The following is a 25,422-nucleotide window of genomic DNA, read 5'->3' on the forward strand; positions in this document are numbered from 1 at the left end:
GATCTTTATTCTGAGCATCCAACTGCTCAGCTAAGAACTTCTGTGGAAGAATATTGGAGGACAGCTAACAGTTTCTGTCACATCACTGGGTGCTTTGACATCTTTGAGCTGTGTGCTAACTTGCACCTTTACATTTCTCTTTCATATATGAGTTATTATTTACAGTACTACTGAATGTCCATAGGATGCAGAATATTTTATTAGGTACTTGGAGGTACACTGTGAGTTGTATACAGTTAGTAGAAAAGTTAAAAATTTTGATAATGGTATTTGAGCCACTGATGGAAATGCTGTTTGAAGCTTGTTTTTTTTTTTTTCCTTTTTGTCTTTTTTCATGTCCGGCAACGGACCGCAACCCTCAGTGTCGCGCCCGTACCGGACCGGGACCGGCAACGGGATCGCAACCCTTGGTGCTGCGCCCGCCCCTCGCTCAGCCAGTGAGCGGGAACCGGTCTGTATGTGGGATCCGAACCCTCGGCGGGAGCGCCGCTGCGCTCCCAAGCGGCGCACTGTAGCAGTGCGCCACCGGGCCGGCCCTGAAGCTTGTTTTTGACTGCAGTTATCTTGTCCTGTTTTTGTCCCTACTAATTTTCAATTCTCTAAGAGGAAAAATAGAGCTGCAATAAGTTGGCTGACATATAAGTGTGTTCACTGTCCCTCTATATTTAGGAGTGTCATGTCTTTCATAGAGACTTTCAATTGGTGTCAAAAGGGTGATTGTATTTTAATAAATTTAGAAGAGCATATTTTATAATAGCACTATATCAGACATAATATTTTAACTGTACCATAAATGGTTGTGAACTGTAGCTGTTATAGTCAGCATTTATTGGCTTTTGCATAAACCTGTTATGTGATGTTTCATTTTTCCCCATCATATGTAGCTGATGCATAGTAAATAATACTTCCACATTCTTGAGCTTGTATACCTTGACTGAGCTTTTAATTTGCTAAGGAGGTGTAGTACAGTGAATTAGAACTGTTATCAAATTTTTTCCCCAAGGTTAACTTGGAAAAAATACTTTTATAACAAAATCTTTACAGTACTTTGGAAGCAAGACTGTTATATTGACTTCATTTGAGCTCTAAACTACTTCTATAGATTCCAAGGAGGAAGTTTCCCTCCCTTCCTTCAGGGAAAATGATGGCCATTCTTAACAACCCTACTGGCTAAAACAAGTTGAATTATTAAACCATTAGACTAGAAATCATATTGCTGTAATTTTCATTCCATATTATTTGTGACAAAATAAATGTGGACTGTATTCTTTTTTTTTTATTATAAAAATTATGAAATATTTATTTAGACAAAAGAAAGCTTTAAAATTCTCTATTTCAATTTATTTTAATTTGGAAAGATTTCTTTTTTTATTTTTTTTATTTCTTTTTTAAATTTTTATTTGAGTCAAAATTGATTATACATATTTTTGGGGTTCAACATTGAGATATGTTGATCAAATCAATATTACTAGCATATATATTGTTACAAATTGTAGTTATTCTTTATGCCCCTTGACCAATCCCTCCCCCTCCCCCCTCCAATCACCCTAGATTTCTTCTCTCCCTCTGAAAGAATAATGGTTACTCTGTTGATTTGCTGCCCAAATGATCTGTCCAATGCTGAGAGGCGTGATCAGGTCCTCCAATACTATCATAGAGCCGATGTCTCTTCTGTCACTATGAAATGGGCTCTGTGGAGACAGACGTCCTCTTCCTTTCTTTATCTCTGCTGGTGACTCTCCTTGTGTCAACTCACTCCAGTGGCTGGCGGACCATCTGTGTGGTGGTTGTGGCATCTAGCCGCCTTCACGGCAGCCATGGTTATCGTGGTGGCTGTGGTGGGCCACCCACATGGAGGAGATGTTTTTGGCCTGCTCCATGGTGCTGGCAGTGTGCCTGGTTGTGGAGAGTATCCGATCCCTGGTTCCACTCCCCAGTCCCAGAGTGGGTCCCGAGGCACTGGCATAGTGTGCCTGGTTGTGGGAGGGGGTTCAGTCCCCTTCTCCATGCCCTGGATCCCTGGGTGGGCCCAGAAGCACTGGCACAGTGTGCCTGGTTGTGGGGGCGGGGGGTCCAGTCCCCTTCTCCATACCCTGGGTCCCGGAGTGGGCCCTGACTTGCTGGCATGATGTGCCTGGTTGGGGGGGTGTCCAGTCCCTGGCTCCATACACCCAGTCTCCTTCTCCATGCCCCTGGTCCCTGGGCAGGACCCGAGACACTGGGGAGGTGTGCCCTGTTGTGGGAGGGGGGGTTCGGTCCCCTTCTCCATGCCTTGGGCCCCTGGGCAGGCCCTGATACACTGTCCCAGCCTGCCTGGTTGTGGGTGGACTGTATTCTGTAAAAAAGATATATGGACATTATGCAGCAATTAGAATAAAACCTCCAGCAAGGAACTAATATGTGTTTTAATTTTCTTCCTCACAAATTCAAAATTTTTACCTAAGCCTTTATCCTAAATCTATCCACATTTAACAAATTGAACAAGTTATAGCTAATAAAACCAATTTTCCCTTCAATATAATTAGTAGGAATCCCATCTCATTCTATAGGCATATTTTTGTTAATTTATCATGAAAGCAATGCTTTTTAACTTATTGGCTTACAATTAGGGAAAAAAAAAAACACTGAAAGAACTGTTTCGCAGATTAGACATTTTCTTAATGGGAAGATGAACTCAAACTTCCCCACCCCATATGGTGTGTCCTTCATTTGGTTTTAATAATGTTTAGTTACATTTAACTACATTAAAAATAATATTGTGGGAACTTTATTTTGGTTTGCACGTTACAAATCATTTCAACTTAATTCAATTTGATTGTAATGACAAAATTTCAAATGGAACGTGATATAGTGATATGTATATTGAACAGTGGTTTTGTAGGGACTATAATGTAGAAATAGAAGAATGTCACTACAAAGTGGCAATACATACCCGCAGAGTAAAAGATGAGAGAAAATTCAGATTGACAAAGTTTCATTAGAATCAAATGAACTTAGAATTATGCTTATGCTTGAGCCCTTTATGCATTATGGAAAGCTGTGCCTTAAAAAGATAGGTTTAGTTGTGAATTTTTCTACTAGCTACAATGGAAAGCACTTTGTATAGTATTTCCTAAGCTCTCTTAAATTTAACCTCAAAAAGACTTAAGATGGAATTAATAGATTGTCCATATATATTGCAGTGTTCCAATAAGGTTTCATATTTTTCAAATTTCTAAAATATCTAGACCCTTTGAAAAAGGACCTATTGCATCTGGTTTCCTCTTAAAAATGGTGTTCAGCAGATTGCATGTGTTCTGTTATAGGTTCACTACTGTGATAGACAAAGTGGCAAAGAGTATGTGACCTGTCTGACATTAGCCCCTGTGCAGATGACTTTCCATGCTATTGGAAGCTCCATTGAAGCCAGCCATGACCAGGTATAATATGCCACTGCCATTTTGCTGCATTATGGCCCAGCTAAGAAATTGGAGGCCATAAAATGGAAGCTATGTGCACATGTACAGCTTTGCTTTCCTTAACACATCATCCACTACCACCATTTGCTAGTCTTTTGAAAAAAATCACAGTTGTGTTGGGAAACTGATATTTTAGAAGATTTAAATTATTTTAGACTTCTCGTTTGCAGTCCATTATTAATTTAAATATAGAGTTCTGGGCCGGCTCGGTGGCGCACTGCTACAGTGTGCCGCTTGGGAGCACGGTGGCGCTCCCGCCGAGGGTTCGGATCCCACATACAGACCGGTTCCCGCTCACTGGCTGAGCGAGGTGTGGGAGCAACACCGAGGGTTGTGATCCCGTTGCCGGGCAGGCTAACTGGCCACAGTCAGGTCAGCATTGTAGACGACAGCCCCAGGGCTGTGCTGAGAGCCCCACCTGTGTGCGTGATACATATAGGAAAACACACCCTGTGCCTTATGGAACCCACTCTCATTTCTTCCCCATTTAAAAAAAATTGTGGGGGCCGGCCCGGTGGCGCTCCCGCCGAGGGTTCGGATCCCACATACAGACCGGTTCCCGCTCACTGGCTGAGCGAGGTGTGGGAGCAACACCGAGGGTTGTGATCCCGTTGCCGGTCCCGGTCCGGTATGGGCGCGACACTGAGGGTTGCGATCCGTTGCCGGACACGAAAAAAGACAAAAAGGAAAAAAAATATAGAGAGAGTTCTTTTATAAGAAGAAATAATTGCCCTACAAGTTATTTTTACCTTTAATAATTATATATAAGAGGAAGGATCAACAAAACAGTCTAGATAACACTGGAGTCTCACTATAATATACTCATTTGGTTCTGTTGAAGAGTGTTTTGCATTATAGAATGTATATAAAATAATCCTGTGAACTTTTAGGATCATCAGCTTAGTCCCGTAACTTGGGATATTTCTGAAATGAAGTTCCAGTGTTGTTGCTTTTACTTTTAAAGTTTTATATCTGAAATAAAGCTGAAAATCTGAAAAGTATATTATTTCTTAATAAACAAATTCTTTTGACTATTTAAATAGCAGCTTGAGAATACATCCCATTAACAAGATAATACATATTTCCAATTAAAGTAATCATTATATTAAACTAATGATCTTGGCCATAGAATTTCTAGCTTGTAGTTAGAGTAAGTAGACATACACAGTTTACTGTTTGACTAACCAGCTATGCTTTCTAAATTAACCAGTCATGTACAGAACAATTATAACCTATTTTCATATTCATTTTTCAGTGCATTTGAGGACTTAACTGACTAATCTTTTTTCTTTTTATCTAAGTAGTGCCTCTTGCATGGCTTGAATAAAAGACCCTACTAGTGTATCTTCTCAAACTCACAGTTTATCATTGTCCAACTCAAACAAGACCTGGGAAAACATTCTTAAAGGACGCACCTCTCTAGCCCATAATGTTTCTGACATTGTGTCTTTCCAATCATTTGTTGGTTGGTGGGGAGATATTGTGGTGTTCAGGACAGAGCAACTAACTGGTGCTGAGAAAATCTGAGTTTGAGGAACTAACATGGCGTAAGTTAGCTGCAGTTACGAGGTAGATTCTGTTAGCTCCTTATGACTGTTTCCTGGAATGTTAAATGAGGGAGTTAGGTTAGGTGACTTGTAAGATCCATTTCACTGCTACTATTTTTGATTCTGCAATTGATCTTCCTGCTCCTGGTTGAACCAAAAATAAACAGTTACAGCATGTTGATCTGGAAAGCAGCTTAGAGATCCACTCCAGTGCTTAACAGGTTTTTACACTGACATGTGCCCTAGCTGCAGAAGAGGGTACAGCAGAGATCTGAGGAGCATGTCCTAAACTAGCTTACAGAAAGTGTTATGTTTTCTTGTGTAAGACTATAATTTAGCTATATGCTAGGTGCCAAGGATACATGGTGAGAATGTAAGACATGGTTCCTGTTCTTATGGAGCTTACAATCTAGCAATGTCACCCCTTTGAATATTTGGCAATACAAGCTACCTCTTTGTCTATCTCTGTATCCACTCATGGCAGAAACAACTGGCAAGAGCAGCATGGGATACCCATCTTGCAAAGGCCTCTTCTGAGGCTGAGCAAAGAAGTGAAAGAGTGCAGTAACCCACACATCCAAGAAGAGCAACCCACTGTTAGCAGAGGTAGCATGTTGTTATTATAGAGCATTGGGCTAGGAATGGAGACTGGGATCAAACTGAGCTTTGCCATGAGCTAGCTGTGAGACCTTGTTTCTTCACCTTTTTAGAACTTGGCTTCTTCACATGTAAGATGATGAAGTTGGTCCAGGCTTGTTCCAAGTCAGGGGTACACAAAGTCCAGGGCTACTGTTATCCCATGTGCACCTTTACAAATTAGAAAAAAATAGTGCCTCTTCCTCAAGGCATTTTACTGCCATCCAACAGAAAATTTTTGTAATAGACAAATCTACAATAACTGTGGTGTGAATGGCACCCCTTGAGGCGTACAGCGCACAACCTGCACAACTAACATTGTAGTCCTATACTACATCTATCTGGAATGCCAATTTTACTCAATGGTAAGTTAAAAAAAAGATTTTTTAATATTAAAGCAGATACAACTATGTTATGGATGATGAATTTGCGTGAAACTTTAAGAGAAAAAAAGAGAACTTTAAGAGAAACTTTAAGAGAAAAACTTTCAGGAAATGTATTGATAATGGCCAAATGGATGAATGAATAAATGACTAGGGCCATGACAGGGGTGATTATCCTGTGCATCTTTGGTGGCCTCAGAGGTACAGAATGGAGATAGTGGTGTGATCAGTGCTCCTCCCTTGAACTTGGGTAATTGGGCTCACCAAGGAAAGGAGACACAGAGTAAACTATATTCCATACCCTGTGGCTTTTCTAAATTATGTTGCCATTTCCCCTTCTCTCAGCCTGAGGGTCTGTCTAAGCAAAAGCTATTCATTCGCCATACCAGCAGCATAAACTTGATCTCATAAGGTAGAAAAGATGGACCACTAAATGCTTCCACCTGTTAATTTGTAAATACTAGTAAACAGGAAAACATTTTAAAGCAAGAAAAATATCACTTTAAAAAATGCTTCTATTTTCAATCTATTTGAGCCAATGTTGTTGAACAAATGGAATCATATTCTGAGAAAAAAAAGTAGTATGTGTAAAATTTAGAGGTCATTCTTCTTACAAAACTCAGGTTGTTGTTACCTATGCAGAAAGTGAAGGCGAGAAGTGGAAGAGCTCTCCCGTCTTGAGCCTTTATAGCTTATCTTCTTATTTTTTAAAATTTAACTCGAGGAACTCAATGAAAGTGGAGACCAGATGTATTATCCAGTGCATTCACTCACTGTATTAAAAATTTGGAGTGAAATTTCTTTATCAAAAGTCAATACAGGGCCGGCCCGGTGGTGCACTGGAGAGTGTGCCGCTTGAGAGTGCGGCGGCGCTCCCGCCGAGGGTTCGGATCCCATGTGGAGACCAGTTCCCGCTCACTGGTTGAGTGCGGTGCGGGCGCGACACCGAGGGTTGCGATCCCGTTGCCGGTCCTCGGTACGGGAGCGACACCGAGGGTTGCGATCCCGTTGCCGGTCCTTGGTACGGGCGCGACACCGAGGGTTGCGATCCCGTTACCGGTCAGTAAAAAAGACAAAAAGGAAAAAAATTAAAAAGTCAATACATATATGCAAAGTAGTCAAAGATTCGGTACCACCCATATACTGATGATGTCTACATTTATGCAGCTCTTAGTTCTCTGCCTCCCCCTACCAAACATGCTCCTCCCTCTTCCCACATCTTTCCTTTTCCTCTTTGCATTCCTGCTGAATGGCACCACTGTCCTCCTTGTTGCTGAGGCTGTCCTTGGAGCCATCCTTGACTCCTCTGTCCCCTTCACATGTTCCACCCAGTCCCAGCCTCTCTTCCTTTAAACTACATCTCTGATCTGACCACTTTTCAACACCTCCAATGTTACCATTCCAGTTTTTCACTGTCATTTTTAACCCAGATGACTGTAGTAGCCTCTGAACTAACTTCCTTTTTTCTACTTTTGTTCCACTATGGTTTATCTTCCACATAGTAGCCAAGATTATTTTAAGTTATTCAGATGACATTACTCAATTGCTCAAGACCTTCCAATGGCTTCCCATCACACCTACTATAAAATAAAAAAGTTTGTCACAGCATACAAGTCCCTATATGATATAGCCCCCTCCACTTCTTCAACTTCAGTTTCTACCATTCTCCTGTTCACTGACTGTGTCCTGATGTCACTGGCTTTGTTGCCAATTACATCGTGCTAGGTGAAAGAAATCACTCAAAAGGCTACATACTGTAGATTCCATTTATATAACATTATGGAAAAGGCAAAACTATCAGGATGGAATCCAGATCAGTAGTTGCCAGGGGTTGACTACAAAGTATCATGAGGGAATTTTGGGGGGTGATGGTAGAAATGTGACTTTACGCATTTGTCAGACTCACAGAACTGTACTCTAAAAAAGATAATTTTACTGTATGTAGATAATGCCTGAATAAACCTAACTTTAAAGAAAAAAAAGCCACATTCATTGCTTTATCAATTACTTATATGGTACTAGCCCCAAGGAAATGCGGAAGGATGACATCCCCTTGCCTCTTTTGTACTGAGTATGTTGGATCCACGTTGGAATGCACCAGATTTAACCCAGAGCCTGGTTTGAACTCCTCTGAATGCCAGTGACTAGTTAAGGCCTGCTTCAGTCTTCGTAGAGTAATTAGTAGCCTCCAAAAAGTGGTCTAAGCCCACCCTTGTCTCACTTCAGGGAAAAGGTCTGTTGGCCAGAGTTTCTCATTTGAAAACTCTGAATTCCCATCCAGACGGTGGGCAGTCATTTAGGCTGAATTTGCCTGGAGGGCCCCATCATGTCTGTGTGAGAATATTCTACATATGTTTGCCTTATTATTCAAAATAAATGTGATAGTAGAAATTCACATTAGTTTAGAATATCTAGTTGTTCAGAACAAAAACATAGTTCGATTCAGATACTAAAAAAAAATTCAAATACTGAATTTTTCAATAATGTGCTAACTGTGAGAACCCCTGTGTGGGAGTATTACACTAGTCACTGGAGCATACAAAGATGGTTAACTAGCAGTATTGGTCCTTGGTGAGCCAGTCTTGTGAAATTTAAATATTGTAGATCCTATCTTGGTTTCAATGATGAGTGATCATCTTTACGGTTTTTTGTTTGTTTCTTTGTTTCTTTCTTGGCGGCTGGCCGGAATGGGGAACCAAACCCTAGACCTTGGTGTTATGAGACTGTGCTCTAACCAACTGAGCTAACTAGCCAGCCCCATCTTTATTTATAAGTTGAGTAAAGAACACATTTATTTTTTTAAGATTGAGCTAGTAAGGGGTCCTGCTTAATTTTTTCAGCATATTCTCTTTGGAAATTAAAGTTATATTGGTTAGTGTATGCTATTAAAAACAGAATCCTTAGTAATAGTGCAGAAAAGTTTTGGAATCTTCTAGCTTGGTCTAACTCACCAAATATTATTCTTTACTCTCTCCTTTTGGCCTGATACCCTTTCTACATATTTCTTCATCACTTTTAGATGTTACTGAGTACCTCTTCCTGTCTGTCTCCTTTAATTACATCATTCACCTTCTAGTTACAGCCCCAAAGTCATAAACTTCCTTCCCTGTTTTTATGTTTTCTTTTTATTCATCTTCATTCAGACTGCATTGTCAATCTCCCCTCCCACAAAGATTGGGTAAGTAGACATAGCTTAGTAAAAATAAATTAGCTTAATTTGTAGTTAATAGTTTTACTGCTCCCTACCTTATTGTGTTCTCGTTAGCTCTGACACTTAATTGCTTCATATAAATAAAAGAATGAATTAATAAACCAACCACCTAACCAAGCACTACCTGGCCAATGAAGCATAATATATGTATATTAGAGTTTACTGTAATCTGACTTCTAGTCAACAAAAACAAGATTATCAAATAGAGTGAATGATGACAATGCATATTTAACACATTATTTGGAATAAAAAACCAACAATTCTACAAGAAAAAATAAAGAACCAAATTTATATATAGTTTGTTTACCATGTACTAGATGCTGTGCTAGGCTCTCCACACTTTATTTTGCTTGATTTGAACAATAACTAATGATGTATAAATTGTAGCAGTTGTATATTTGCTTCGTTTGCTACATCTCCTTTAAGGATTTATGTCCAGATTAGTAAAATCAGACTGAGTTGTTCCCAATGTGTATGCTTTGACTAGGGTTCAAGTCAGGCATCTCAATGAAAGGACAACCATTAAGTGTAACAATTTACAAATTGGATGGGTATTTTGTTCTACTTTCAATTAATCAAATTCTGCTCATAGGTTATTGTCTGGTTAAGAAAAAGTCTCCTTGCCTGAGGAATTATGCCATAATGTTAACTGTATTTTAAAACTAAAAGAAAGAGAAAAAGCCTTCTCACATATTATTCAGATATACAACAATAACATATTGAATGTAGACTGTGTACAGACTTTTGTGGTACTAGATGGTCTTACGATAATACCTGTACTCTCTTGCCCTTGAAGTAATTATAGTCTAGTGAAATACATCAGCCAGGATGCTTTTGGCTACAAGTAACAGAAAGTGTGACTCATACTGGCTTAAATAATAAGGAACCTCATTATCCCACATAACAGGAAGTTTAAAGGAAGGGCGGGCTCCAGGGTTGGTTGATAAAGCAGATCGATGATGTCAAGTACTCAGGTTATTCTCATTTTTAGCTCTGCACTTTAGCTGTGTGTTTCAGCTCTGCCCTTCATCCTCTGGCTCAGGAAGATGGGCACAGTGGTTCTCTGTGTCACATGGAATACAGCCACATCCAAAATGAGAGATCTGATCTTCTTGTGTCCTGGGCAGAGACATCTGTACCAGGAACTGCTCCAACTGTCTTTCCCTCAGAGCTCATTGGCCTGGGTTGGGTTGGTCATGTGCCCACATCTAAAATAGTCACTGGCAGGAGAAACCACTACTGGTTTAAATGCTTGGGGTGAAAGAGTTGTTGAGGAATCAACCACAAAGAGTACTACATGCGGGATCAAATATCACATGTAATTTTAAATATTTTGGTAAACACATTTAAAAAAATAGAAACAGTTACAATTAATTTTAATAATATATTTTATTTAACCCAGTGTATTTAAAATATCATTTTTTTTTCCTTTTTATCTTTTTTACTGACCGGTAATGGGATTGCAGCCCTCGGTGTCGCGCCCGTACCGGGGACCGGCAACGGGATCGCAACCCTCGGTGTTGCGCCCGCATCACGCTCAGCCAGTGAGCGGGAACCGGTCTCCACATGGGATCCGAACCCTCGGCGGGAACGCCGCCGCACTCCCAAGCGGCTCACTCTCCAGTGTGCCACCGGGCCGGCCCTAAAATATCATTTTAACATGTAATCAACTTTACGATTATTGAGATATTTTACTTTTTCTTCATACTAGAAATCCGAGGTGTATTTTACACTTACAGTACATCTGATTTTGGACTATCACATTAAGTCCTCAATAGCCACATGTGTATTAGACGGCACAGGTTTTAGGATGAAATCCAAGAACATTATGATTTGGTACCTGCCTGTATCTGCAGTCTCATTCTTCACCAGTCACCCTGTACTCAGGCCCACATGCTCTGCTCCAGCAGTGCTGAGCTGCCATAGCTCACGCTCTGTTGCATTTGTGTCTTTGCTTGTGCAGTCCCTCCACCTGACCCATTCTTTCCATTTTCTTTCTTTTTTTTTTTTTTTGGTCTTTTTGTGACCGGTAAGGGGATCGCAACCCTTGGCTTGGTGTCGCCCGCACCGTGCTCAGCCAGTGAGCTCACAGGCCATCCCTATATAGGATCCGAACCCGTGGCAGGAGCGCCACTGCACTCCCAAGCGCCACACTCTCCCGAGTGTGCCACAGGGCTGGCCCCCATTTTAATAGGATAACTAATTATTGTAGCCATCCAAACAAGATGTCACTCCGGTCAATAGGCCTTCTATCTGTAATTTTTCCACTATCCCATTGTTACACTTATCAATCTGTTTCCCATTATCTCTTGTGTTGATCTACCCCACTGGGCAACGATCCTCTCCAGGTCCAGGAGAGGGTCTTGTTCACGCTAGTTTCCTCAGTGTCTGTGCTCTGGCACTTAGGAGGCACTCACCATGTTTGTAGGATGAAATTAAGTTGAATTTTAAGAAAACTGGAATGACTTGGATTTGGTAGAATTCAATTAGTAAAATTAGTGAGAGAAATAAAACGTTTGGCCCAGTAAGCTCTCTCTGGTGGTGGCCCTGCAAGGATTTTTTAATGAAAGGATCCCTGTACTTCTAAATGTTGATCTTGAGTATTCACATACTCTGAATACATGTAATATCCCTAGGAATCCATCATATATTTCCACTAATTCTTTTACCTTTTATTCTTTTATTCTATTTATCACTTCTAATAGTTCTAACCTATCATGCACATGAGTACTTGGTGTCCTAAATTACTTAATTCAGGTACTAGAGACTTCCTCCTGATTCTAGGACCCACAATATAGTATACAAGTTAGCATTCACTGAATAGTGTTGTTTGTGACTGCATTCTTCAGAATCTAAAGAAGCATGAACATCACAGGTTTGAGCAATAATTACCCAAGACAAATAAAGCTTTTTATTAGTACAAAAGACGTAGTTAAGAGGCATTGCATTGGCCGGCCCAGTGGCGCACCGCTATAGTGCGCCGCTTGGGAAGCGCGGTGGCGCTCCTGCCGAGGGTTCGGATCCCACATACAGACCGGTTCCCGCTCACTGGCTGAGCGAGGTGTGGGAGCAGCACCGAGGGTTGCGATCCCGTTGCCGGTCCCGGTCCGGTATGGGGGCGACACTGAGGGTTGCGATCCGTTGCCGGACACGGAAAAAGACAAAAAAAAAAAAAAAAAAAGAGGCATTGCATAATAACAGAACCCCATCATCATCCTAGAGGTAACTAGCATTCTCTGTATAACACAGATTCGGCATAGGTTTTGAACTTCAACTGCTTTGCTTGCTATATGTATCAAGCCACAGTGCTGAGTACTGTGGGGTGTTGAATGATTAGGTGTGAGCTTCTGGCATGGCCTGGAACTGTCAAATTCAAAATTTAACTTGATTTTTATTTACTATTTATGAATTAGGGTACTAAAAAAGATATTAAAAAAGCACATCAACTTTAATGTTTGTTTTGGGAAAGAACTTTCATGTTTGTTGATTTTTATATTTCAATATTTCCTCTATCTGAAACTTATCCCTTGAATATAGAACTAAAATTTCTCCTGCTGACTTTTAACTTTATTTTATAAAATTCCCATTTTACACGAATATATATTATAGCTAAGGAATTAAGTTATATCGTCAAAAAAATATTATAGCAGGAAGAATATTACACCAGGCACTTCTCACCACTGGAGGGACATTTTTCATTTATGGACAAGAACAGGAGTCAGCAAGGGGCCGGCCCGGTGGCGCACTGCTACAGTGCGCCGCTTGGGAAGCACGGCGGCGCTCCCACCGAGGGTTCGGATCCCACATGCAGACCGGCGGCTCACTGGCTGAGTGAGGAGCGGGGGCAACACCGAGGGTTGCGATCCCGTTGCCGGTCCCGGTCCGGTACGGGCGCAACACTGAGGGTTGCGATCCGTTGCCGGTCACGAAAAAAGACAAAAAGACAAAAAAAAAAAAAGAGTCAGCAAACTACAGCCCAAGGGACAAAGCCAGCCCACCACCTGCACTGCATGGCTTTTACATTTTGAAATGGTTTGAAAAAAAATAAAGAATAATATTTCATGATGTGAAAATTATATGGAATTCAAATTTTAGTGCCCATCAACAGTGTTATTGGGACACAGCCACAACCACTGATTTAGGTATTACCTATGGCCGCTTTCACACTACAGTGGCAGAGGTGAGTAGTTATCAGAGACCTTATTGCCTGCAAAGCCTAGAATATTTACTGTCAGCCCCTTTACTGAAAAAGTTTGCCAGTTCAGTCCCAGGATAGAAGGAAGAAACATTAGGCATTTTTGAATTTTGCATCAAATGTTACCTAAACATGGTCATTCAAAGTTTATTCTCTTGGAAAGAAGCCAGTTTCCTGGAAATATGTGCCTATGTGTAGCACAATTAGACTTGACTGAATTTTTGGATTTATTTACTACACAGTGGAAACCAATTTTATTCTCTAAGGGAATAATAAGTCTGTCTTCATCAGTATTCATCAGAGCATTGAAAGAAAGTTGCCTGTAGCAAAGGTTACTTTTGTCTCCTTGCTGAAATCCCATTTAGAAACATTTCATGGCTGGACTTTTTTTTTTTTTTTTAAAGTAATAGGGAATATTCTGTTGTTTCCACAAGGATCTTTACTTCTTTCATATCAGATGTATAAGCAATTTCCAGAACCAACAGTGGGTTGTAGAGGAAGGCAGTAGGAAAATTGAATATTATGTATTTTATAACGAACTCATAATTTCATTTGTGCTTAATATGGCATGAACACATTTCTGAGAGGTTACATATATCCAATGATTTTTCACACACAAGTGACTTATTAATTTCAGCTATAAAATAATTTTGGACTATAGTCAAAACCCACCCCCAAACTTACTGCTTTCCTTCTCTCACTTTTTTCCTGAAATGATGAATAACAGCTATTTTAATCAGCAAAAAGTGTGAAATTTTAGGTTTAAATAAACAAGACTTTTCACAACTACATCAAAAAAGACTTTTGGTGTAGTTATTTAATTTGTAGGTCAGTGTTCAACAACAGGTTGTCTCTTTGAAGATAATTTCTTATTCATGATCTCACAGGAGACAGATTAAAGTATAAATAGAATCCAAAGGTGGTGTCTTGATTTTCTAATACGCTTTGTTCCATTTTGGACCTGTGTACATGCTTCATGTCAGCAGTTTCTTAATTTTTAATTGAGTATTCTAATTTTTAGTGACCCCTCTAAATTCAAAATATTTAGGTAGGAATTTAGTATTTCTTCTACTCTGTCTCTATGTTTGATGTTGATTTGAAGATTGTTGGGGAAATATTCTAAAAACCTTCTGTTAAAAGCTCACACTAATGAATCATAACCAGATACATTATTAAACCAATAAATACCATATGTATATAATTGGCTAAATGGATGTGCAAGTTATAGTGGAAAACTGTTGTCTCTATAGACTTTTTAAAAGTGATGATCAATAGAATATATTTCCCTAGGCCACAGATTTGGGAGCATTATTGCCCACTGGAGGTCACTTTTACAACCTAAAGAGTATTACCTTCCTTGTAAACTCATAATTATGGTGTTGTGTATGATTTATTACACTATTTAAATCTGAAAAACAGTAACCTTCTCTCCCTTAGCAATGTACCTTCAATTAAGTCATGCCTCTCCCCATGTCCAAAATTCCTTTTTAGACAAACCAGTTATTGGTTATTTTTCAAATTTTTCAGTATTATTCTTTCGTTGCTAGTATTTGGCCTCCTCTCTTTGTTTCTAAGTTGGCAGCTAATACCTTTTCAGATCACGTTTTTAAAATATCCTTTAGTTCCTTGGCTTCTCTTTTGCATCCTCTGATGGAAGGAATTTGAAGACATTTTTCAACCGCCAAATATTTAACATATGTGAAATTAAATTACAAGGGCAAGGTAGTGATAAAAAATGTCTGCTGTTACCCTTCATAGGTGCTACAATGATATGCAACCAGCAAACTTAGGTTGGGGTCACCACTTTACCAAAGCCCACACTTAAATTTCTCACTCTCAAAGACCGATGTGCTGGTTGGCCTCCTCCCTGAGTTACCTAACCTCACCTTCAGAGAGAGGTCATGTCTTTGCATAGGTTCCTGCTGTAGTAGGAAGCATATAAGAAATTTTTTAGCTCAGAGAGAAGGTTACCTGGGGGTCAGAGTCTCCTCGTTGATACATTTCTGCATCCTACACAACTGTTTGCTGGGATCCTTATCTCGAATTTTCTTACTGTTTGGCTGATCCTACCTACTTACCTTGAACTCTGACTCCTGGTTACTTACATAGGGTCTGCTCTGTACTTTTGCAGTCTCTGATCTCATGCTGCTGAACTGACCCTTGACATTGGCTTCTGACTATTTGCTGTTCTTGACTGCACTTAACATTTCAGAGACTCGTTCTCATATTGCTGCCCAAATCCAAAACTGCCCAATGTTGACAGAATTCCATTTTATAGATATTATATTCGACAGCCATTATGAAATCCAGAGACTATCAATCTACTTCCTGGCAGAACTCATATTCATTGTGTCCCCTGATATTGTTGCTCCAATTGTTAAAATATTTAAATACTTTCATACCACTTGGCCAAATAGCTCCTACCTCAGTTTTCACCCCTTGTCATCATGGCCTCATGTTCAGGACCTCTGGCATATCCCCACAATCTGGGAACTAATTGATTATTGCTTGGCCCAGCAGTTTTCAGGACTCTGTTTTAAACTGTCAAATTTTATTGGTTGGTTTCCATGCCACACTAATTATTAAATATTTTTAAGATCACCCTTGCTTTCAAAGGTATACGTAAGAGTTAAGTTCTCCAAGAAAAAAAAATCTAAAAGTGATCATTTTCAAAAATTTTTGAAAATTTCCATTGTATATCATGAAACATTTTAGTTTATTTACTCAATAATCATGTATTAGGTACTAGCTATATGTCCACCACTGTACTAGATGCTAAGAAGTGTTTCCTATTTTGTAAATAGGAATGCCCTCAAACTGAGTGTAATTAAAGTTGGAGAAAGGGGTTTATATGGGAACTCTCTATACTTCCTGGTCAATTTTGCTGTGAACAAAAAATAGTCTTAAGGAAAAAAATTGGTAAAACCACAAAACATATAGAAAACAATTGAGGACCAATTGCAAACCAATATGATTTTTGTGTCAGAAACATTTTTATATAGGTAAAAACGTATATACATAGGTCAGAAATCTATCTATGTGTATGTGACTACTGAAAGGCTGTGGCATAGAGGAATGATCAAGAGCAGAAGATTTCACCTGATTAAGCTTCCTGTAGAAGTGATGGACCAAAAATTGAAAGACAAATTATAAGGACATTCCACATTGGGAAAACAACATGAGAGAGGGAAGTTGGCAAAGAGTATGTGGAGGAAGAAAAACAACTTGGTGGGAGCTCCAGGAATAAAATGATGATGTGCGAGATCAAGGCTAGTGAATGCATTCCCGAAAGCTAGGCAGAGCTGTATGAAATTCATGTTCTTTGCAGCAAAGAGTGCTGGTGTCTGTAAGATCAGTCTGGCCCCAGATGCAGGACCTACTGTGATGGGGAGAAAGGCTGCTACCATACTAATTCAGGAATGAATGCTGATTACCTTGATGGATGTGACTCTGAAAATGACAAGGAAAACATCATCTCTCCCAGAGAGACACTGCAGAGAAAGGAGCAGCAGCCCTTGGTGACCAGCTGAGTATGAAAGAATGGATAAGAGCAATTAAAAGTAGCTCTACGAGAAATTGGTTAATGGACACAGTGAATGATTACATATTGTAATGATGAATAAGCTAGTTATAGCCTTTCTTGATCATCACATATTGTATACAAGTATTGATAGTCAACTCTGAACTCCCCCAATATGTATAATTAATTAAGTTTCAATAAAAATAAAACGATAAAAAAGATAAAAATAGCTCTAAAGACAGACTACCAAAAGTGAGAGCTGGACAAATCCCCCTTTCAAAAAGCAACAATAAAACTGGACAGAATTGTCAAAAACAGCATTTTATAATTCCGAAAGTTAATAAAAGGCATTCAACAAATTGAGAAGTGGAGAAGTGTTTATTCATAGAAAAACTACCAAACTTCAGGTAAGAAAAGTAGGATTCTGCACTGTTCCTGCCTGGGGATGCTTCCATCCCCCTTCCCCCCCTCGACACCTCCCCCGCACATTTAAACTCATCACTGTAGTTCCACAGGAATGAGAACAGCCATGAAAGCCAGCAGTTTCATTGAAAGAATGGCCTTACTTGATATGAAGTGGAATGTGAAAAGCCCCATGCTCACCAGCATTGTGAGTAACAGTAAACATTTCAGTAGGAAACAAACAAGAAAGTCTGGCTAGCAGCTCAGTGAACCTGAGGTTACAGTCTTGGTTGTGGCCAACAATGGACAAGCAGACTAGCCAGAAATTTATCAGGGATATTCAGGAAATGTTGATGAGGATATGAAAAAACTAGAATCTTCATGGATTGCTGATGGAAATGTAGTTTGGCAGTTTCTTAAAAAGTTAAACAGATTTATCATATGATCCGAAATTACACTCATAGGTATCTACCCAATAAAAATTAACATATTTTCACGAAGACTTGTATGTGAATATTAATAGTATCATTATTCATAATAACCCAAAACTGGAAATGATCCAAATGCCCACCAGCTGGTGGTGGTTAAACATAATGTGATGTAGTCATACAGTGGAATATTATTCCGCAATGAAAGGGGAAGAACTACTGAACTACTGTGAACTACGTGCTACAACATGGATGAACCTCAAAAGCATGTTAGAGGAAAGACCAAACACAAGAGACCATATATTGTATGATTCCATTTATTTGAAATTTCCAGAAAAGGCAAATTATCTATAGAGACAGGAAGCAGATCAGTGGTTGCCTTGGGCTGGGAGTGGGAGCAGGGACTAACTGCAGATGGGCACAGGGGGCTTTATAGTGATGGAAATGTTCTAAGACTAGACTGTAGTGACATTTACACAACTTTCTAGATTTACTAAATCTCACAATAAATGAACTTCATGTTATGTAAACTATACCTCAATAAAACGGTTAAAGTACCTTTATAAGCTTTGATTATAAGGCCATTCATGATAATGAAATTTTGGTAAGCAATAATTTATTTGGGTCAGGAACCTCAAGAAACTCTCTAGCAGACTCTATGGGAACTGATGATTTTTTATAATTTGGAGAAAGGTAGAGTGAAAAAGCAGATATTACCATGTGTGTCCAGACCCAAGACTTCCACATCTCTAGAGTTCCTCAGCCCTCTGAATGCTTATATGTACCTCAAGACTAAAAATGAGCTATGGTACTCTCCAGTCTCTTCTCTTCTATTTACAATTTTCTCAGCTTTAACTTTGTGACCTGCGTCAAATTTCCCATGTTCCTGACCTCAATTCCTGTTAATTATTATTGTTCCACCCTAACTTTTCATCATCATGTTTCCTCCTGCCCAGCCCAGTAAACTGATCCTAACTTCTGATTGTTCCTTTTGCTTAACTTGTTTCATTAATTTTTACATACCGAAATGAAATAAAATAAATAAAATAAAATCTCTGCCATGTTTAGCCCTGGGCTGCACTTAAGCTGTGAGTAAGCTGCCACACTGGCTCAGAAGGAAAGCCCATCCCTTGATTCTTTTGGAGGATGATAATTTAGGTTTTTGACACATTAAATGTCAGTTCCAAATATTATATTCAAAAGATAACTGAAGATTTGAGATTAGCACCACAATGAGAGACTAGGAATAAAGATATATACTTGGTCCCCACCTAAGTATAAAAAACAAGAATGAGCCAAACATAGACCTTGTGAGATATTACAAGTTAAGGGGATGGAGAATGGTTAGAAACCAGGAAAAGGCTAATTTTTTCCCCAAAGAGTTACAAATTTTAAATGTATACAAAAAGATTTTATTTTACCTTGAATTCTCTAGGTTAATCATTGTGGTGAAAACTAACTGCTTGAGAGAATACCAGCAGACATGAAACAGACCCATTTGGAGAAGTTATTTAAGATTATAAAAAAAAGAACTATCTAAGATCCTCCATATGAAAGAAGAATGTTTGATTATTTTCTAATATAAAGGTGATCTTTACTCTTGGGTCTTAAAGGAGACAATCCTTATACAAAACACAAAACCTGACTATGAAACTGCCTCCCCCACTAGGTGGCAAAAGTAAGCTGCCGGAGAGAGACCAAACAGCCGGGCTGTGACACCCTGTGTTGGCACTTCTTACTAAGTGGTGCATCCTTAAAACCATCATTTTGAAAAATTCAAACACTATATACATTTGAAATATATTGTCTATGTAATCCCTAAAGTCTGTAAGATAAAGGAAGGAAGGATGAAGATACACCTTGTGTTGATTTTTGGTAGTAATATGAATATTTAGGGATACTTCATATATTTATTTTACATAAAATACTAAAAAGAAAATTATTGTGGTCATTGACAATTTTGTCCCAAGAGTCCTTGGGAAATGCTAACTATTGAATAATGCTGAGCTAAATTATCAACTCTATTTTAAGTAAGCTACTATATCTGATAGTAGCTTGTAGGGAGCTATCAAAAGTAATTTTTAAACTAATATCTATCACTGTAGGTTGCTTTTCCCCTCTGATCTTTCATGAATATAAAAAGTTTCTGGAGGTCTTATTAATTTCATGGGACTTAGAATATGCTTTAAAATAGCCTGAGACAAAACAGCACTTTCAAAGTGTGCTATTCAAAGGTTTTCTTTATTAGGGTCACCAAATAATGGTCTGCTTCTACGTTAATATTAACAGTAGCAATTTCCTTCCTGTTTTCTTTGTCTTTATATGTCTTTTATTTTGTCTTTTGTCTCCAGATATCTTTGAAGGGCAGCAGACTATTGCTTTTATTCTGATAGAAACTGACTCACTCCCTAAAGTTTGTAAGCCCAGGTCAGGACTATCAAAGAATAATGGAGTTTCCCTGGAAATGTCCTACAGAACCAAAAACAGTATAAAATTTGGTGGAACACTTCTAAATCTCAGCCAGGAAACAAATTTTCAGTTTCTTTGCCTGAAGTACATGCTAAGATATTAACATTTCACCACTTGTTGAAGTACTTTTATTTAATATTCTAATTTTAAAAAGCAGCTAGTCATTTATTCATCCATTCAACAAATATTTATTCAGTATCTCTGTATAACGCCCCCCCCCAAAAAAAAAGGAGTGCTGTCACTTTTTAAACAAGAGGAAAGGTGTTTGAGTGTTTGTTATTATTGTTTCAGATGAATAATTTTCAAGCTTTTTAGGTCAATTCATGAAAAATTCTATTTTGTTAATTCTTCCATTCCAGACTTCTCAACTTATGTAGATGACAGAACTACCAACAGAGAATCATGTATCATTTTAGGAAATGAGCCTTGCTATTACTTTAAGCCTTATTGACTTGGAGATTTTAAAATTTGACCACTTCAGTAGGGTAGTCAAGAATATATTCAGCAAAACTTCGTTATAAAGCACTTTGGTGTAACATGTATTCATTTAAATTTTTATATTTGCCAAATAAAGTCTCCCATGTACATTTTGCTGTGCAGTGTTTCTTTTTCACAGTTACAAGGAAACTTATCATTCAGGCTTATTGCTTGGTCCCTGACGTCAGTATTGTTATGGGCTTCTACTGTTTCATCTTATGAATGAGGCTGATCTCTAATCTCCCCTCCAATAAAATTTATAATTCAGAGACTAATCATTTCTATTGTTTGCTTGTGAAAGAAGATTTCAGACAGTAACAGTTTTTTCCACTGGTTTCTACAGTGACTGCTGAAATAAAAATAAGTCCAGAATAAAAAATTATGATAACGTAAAAGTTAATTCATTCAGTAAATCTTTATTGAATGTTGCATATAAGGCAGAGAGACAACGTGTGGGTATTGCCTAATCTAAAGGTGTGTATAAGAAATGGATGCTGCCCCTAAGAATTAATCATTGTGATTAGAAGAAAATCTGTGATGCAAATGAAAGATAACTGGCCTATGAGAAATATAAGCAAAACGTTTAAGGGATTTTAGGGATGGTGCCAGAATGATTTTGACTATGAAAATTTTATGCCGAAGGTGGCCTTTGAAGGATGAACCAGGTCTCCCTCTAGGCATAGAGAAAAAAGACATTTAGTAAAGGGCATTCAGTCTGGCAGCGGGGCTAGCATGGGCCCAAACACTGTGAGGCTCTCCAGCAAAGCTTATTTATTTGACAGCCCCTTTCGTTGAAGTATATATAACATTGGTCTTTGGACATTAGTGGGAGCAAGAGTTAGAGCACAAGGTAGAGAACAGACTGTGAAGCATCTTGGACACCAGGACAAAGAATGTGAGTTCCATCCAGTGGGTCAATGGAAGCTATGAAAATTTGCAAGCATGCAAGGCACTTATGGCTAATGTGCTGGAATAGAGCACATACAACAGTTATATTAAGTGAGAATTTAGCAAATTAATTTGAAGAATATCTTTTTTTCTGGTTCTTCTACAACTCTGTGGAATAGATAAAATAATGCTATATTGATAATATTATTTATTATTAAATGGCTCAAATCATTTAGCTTTTTCTTTAATTGGGAATGTATATCCTAAAATATGCAATAAAGGAAAGTCCTACTATAACCTGATGAGTGTTAGTTCTTTTCCTCAATTACTAGCCATAAACAAAATTACAATTTTAAGAAAATATTTTTCACAAATTAGGTAACTTAGATTTTGGGTCATTTGAATACCATTGGAAGGAACCCTAAGAAGCATCTCCTCTGTCCCAGTTCTGGACAGGCATCCCCTTCCCTCAATGGCTAGCAGAAATGAAAACTCCTTCTTTCTTGTTTCTTTGTGGAAATATAGGTGCTTTCCCAGGATTAGCTGCTCCTGGAGAAGAAACAACAGATAATTTGAAAAAATCTTAATTTGCCTTTATAGTTTGGTTGACATTTGTGGGCCAAAAGACAAATTGACAAATGGTCTTGGTCAAAGAACAATAATCTTAGGGCCGGCCTGGTGGCGCACTGGAGAGTGCGCCACTTGGGAGCGCGGCGGCGCTCCCGCCAAGGTTTCAGATCCCATGTGGAGACCGGTTCCCGCTCACTGGCTGAGCACGGTGCGGGCGCAACACCGAGGGTTGCGATCCCGTTGCCGGTCCCCGGTACGGGCGCGACACCGAGGGTTGCGATCCCGTTACCGGTCAGTAAAAAAGATAAAAAGGAAAAAAAAAAAAAAAAGAACAATAATCTTATTAAACATGCTTTGGAAAATATCTGTTGAATTTTATACTTTTTTTCCTCTTCATTAAAAGCAAAATTGTGAATTCCATGATAGCTAAGGGAGAACAAAGACTGAGAGAAGTCTAAGGTTCTTTTCCTGTAAAAACATGTTAAACATCATAATAGAATAATACTCAGGAAACACTGACCTAAGCTTTTACCTTTAGAAGTTTAGAGTCTGGGAAATGTTTTACTTACACATGCTGGGGAAGATTTATAGAGAAGTGAATGAAATGTACTAGTGTACTTTCATAGATAAGGCATCTGGAGTGTGTATATATGGGGTGTATAACATAATAGCAACAAATGTAATAGATATTTAAAATTTTAAGACATTGAATATAAATACACAATTCTAAAATAGATCAGACTTTGCCATTAATATCTATTTTCTTTGTCTAGAGATATATTTTCATTTAAAAGCCTAATGTAACTTAACATAAATTTTGAAGACCTAAAGTGCTCAGTTCTCTTTGTTCTTATTAAATAACTTTAATGAGGGGTCAATACTTTTATTTAGTAAATATTCAACTGGGAGGGTTTCTGCAGTTTTTTTTTAGTAGGAAAGTTTGCACAAAAGAAGTGTTTTCTTATTACCAAATTAGTTACTTTGAAGTATCTGGCAGTTTACATCAGTCTCTTATTTGAATTAGTACTACAGAAGACATCTATTGTACATCATTAGTGATGCATTAAATTGGTTATTTATGTTTTAAAATCTAAGGATAGTAGAATCTTTTGTGTTTGCCTTCAAACATTGCTGTTACAATAAAACATTTTGAGATTAGTAAAGTTGTCTTTTTGGTTTAGTTAATGCATCATTGGAGGACTTAAATATTTTAGCCTCTAACCACTCATCTCCTTGTTTAATAGAATATGAGAAAATTGTGCAAATTCCTTTATGTTTCAAGGAAAACAATGTTACATTTTATTTGTGTAATTGCTTCAATATTCACAGGTAAGAAAATAATAAAAGGGAAGACATTGATCACATCACTAGTCTCAATTTTAGTCTTGTAAATATTTGACTATAAGGTAAAAATACACTGTGCTATTTTATCATGGTCTTATGTTACGATGGTCTCTTCTTGTTGCCACTGAGATCATATATTTTATAATTGAAAATATAACTAACCCATGTACCAGAAATCTTCTTTTCAAGTTTCTATTTAAAAAATTTGTACAAGTGATGAAAAACAGAGGACCAGCAATATTTTTGTGCTAATCACTGGCAGAAATGAGCATATTTTGCTAAAGTTTTCCCACAGTATGCTGTGTAACTTAATGCTAGGAGTAGTTTACTATAGGAATAGTTAAAACTTTAGATTTGTTTAGCAACTAAATATATACTAGGCCACATTAGCTGAACAAGTAGACTGGCAGACAATGGGTTTTGTGCTTTTTTGAATTCCATGTAGTTCCAGACACATAAATGAGGACTCTCGGTGATGGCCCCACCTCTGAATTCCTCGAGAAAATAAAGGATAAATAAAAATAAAGTCATAGAGCTCTAGGTTCAGAGCATTTCATGAGAACACCAATCTCTTAACTGTATACTGCCTGTCTCAGAGACACTTTTTATTTCACTTCTTATCAGTTATTCTCTACCCCTGTAGTCTAGAGCCCATCTTCTGAAATATTCTGCTTCTTCTGGGATTTGGTTTCCCAGCAGTTGCCCTATCTTCTTCTCCAGTGGCTCTTTTCCCTCAGCTTACAAATGTCTCCCTCATTCTAACGTTATCTTCTGCCTCTACTATACCTTCTTTTTAAGCTATTATGTTATTTTCTTCCTTTCCTCAATAGCCAGTCTTTTTCCATGATCCCACCTCTTATTCACTGATAGATAATACGGTGAATAGAGTATGATCTCCATCCCAACCACCATTGCGACTCCCCTGCCCCTAGTCACTTTGTCCTTTTAAAATTGCCAGATACTAAGGCCTGTGCTTAGCCCTGATCCTATTTGACTTTTCTGCAGGATTGCTTCCCTCCTTCGTGAAACTTTTTTTTGCCTTTACTGACTTATCTCTGCTTTTTGGCTCTTTGTTTTCTGGCCCTATAAATGCTGCTGTTCCCAAAGTTTTATTCTTGATATCTTGACTCCACTTCTATGAATTGCACTATTGTCCACATTTTGATGCCTTCCCAACCTCTGCATTTAGCTGTGACTCCCCTATCAGTCAGGGTTCTCCAAAGAAACAGAACCAGTAGGATATACATGTATTGAGAGAGGGGGAGGGGGAGAAATTGATTGATTTTAAATAATTGGGGCACATGATTGTGGCAGATGGCAAGTCCAAAATCTATAGTGCAGATCGGCAGGCTGGAAACAGGCAGAGTTGATGCTGCAGCCTTGAGTCTGAAATGTGTAGGTCAGGCCAGCAGGATGGAAACTGTTTCTCTGTTCAAGCAGGGTTTCTCTGTTATGGTCTTGAGGGAGAATGCCTTCTTCTCTGGGAATCCTCAGCTTTTGCCCTTAAGGGCTTCAACTGATTGGATGAGGCCCACTCACATTATGGAGGATAATCTACTTTACTTAGTCAACTGACTGTAAATGTTAATCACATCTACAAAATACCTTCACAGGAACATCTAGTCTAGTGTTGGACCAATCAACTAGGCATCACACTAGCCAAATTGACACATAAAATTAACCACCACACTCCCCTACTAGCTCCAGGTTTATGTTTCATGGAGAACATATAGATCAGAATTTGTTTGTTTTTTTTTTTTTTTTTGTCTTTTTCCGTGTCCGGCAACTGATCGCAACCCTCAGTGTCGCCCCCGTACCGGACCGGGACCGGCAACGGGATCGCAACCCTCGGCGTTGCTCCCGCGCCTCGCTCAGCCAGTGAGCGGAAACCGGT

General features: G+C 38.7%; 1 protein-coding gene across 6 annotated transcripts in view; it reads left to right on the forward strand.

Annotated features, from left to right (window-relative positions):
• The window catches only part of STAU2 (staufen double-stranded RNA binding protein 2), a 287,804-nt gene that overhangs the window by 192,737 nt on the left and 69,645 nt on the right, over positions 1-25,422 (forward strand). For 4 of the 6 annotated variants that reach the window (XM_008578926.1, XM_008578934.1, XM_008578937.1 and 1 more), the window contains one exon: positions 3,306-3,419. The exons of the other annotated variants lie outside the window; for them this stretch is intronic. In XM_008578926.1, the coding sequence (XP_008577148.1) occupies positions 3,306-3,419 (114 nt within the window). The remainder of the gene's footprint in view (positions 1-3,305; positions 3,420-25,422) is intronic. 6 annotated transcript variants of the gene reach the window in all.

Source organism: Galeopterus variegatus, unplaced genomic scaffold, assembly GCF_000696425.1.
Source record: "Galeopterus variegatus unplaced genomic scaffold, G_variegatus-3.0.2 Scaffold78, whole genome shotgun sequence".
Classification (NCBI taxonomy): domain Eukaryota; kingdom Metazoa; phylum Chordata; class Mammalia; order Dermoptera; family Cynocephalidae; genus Galeopterus; species Galeopterus variegatus.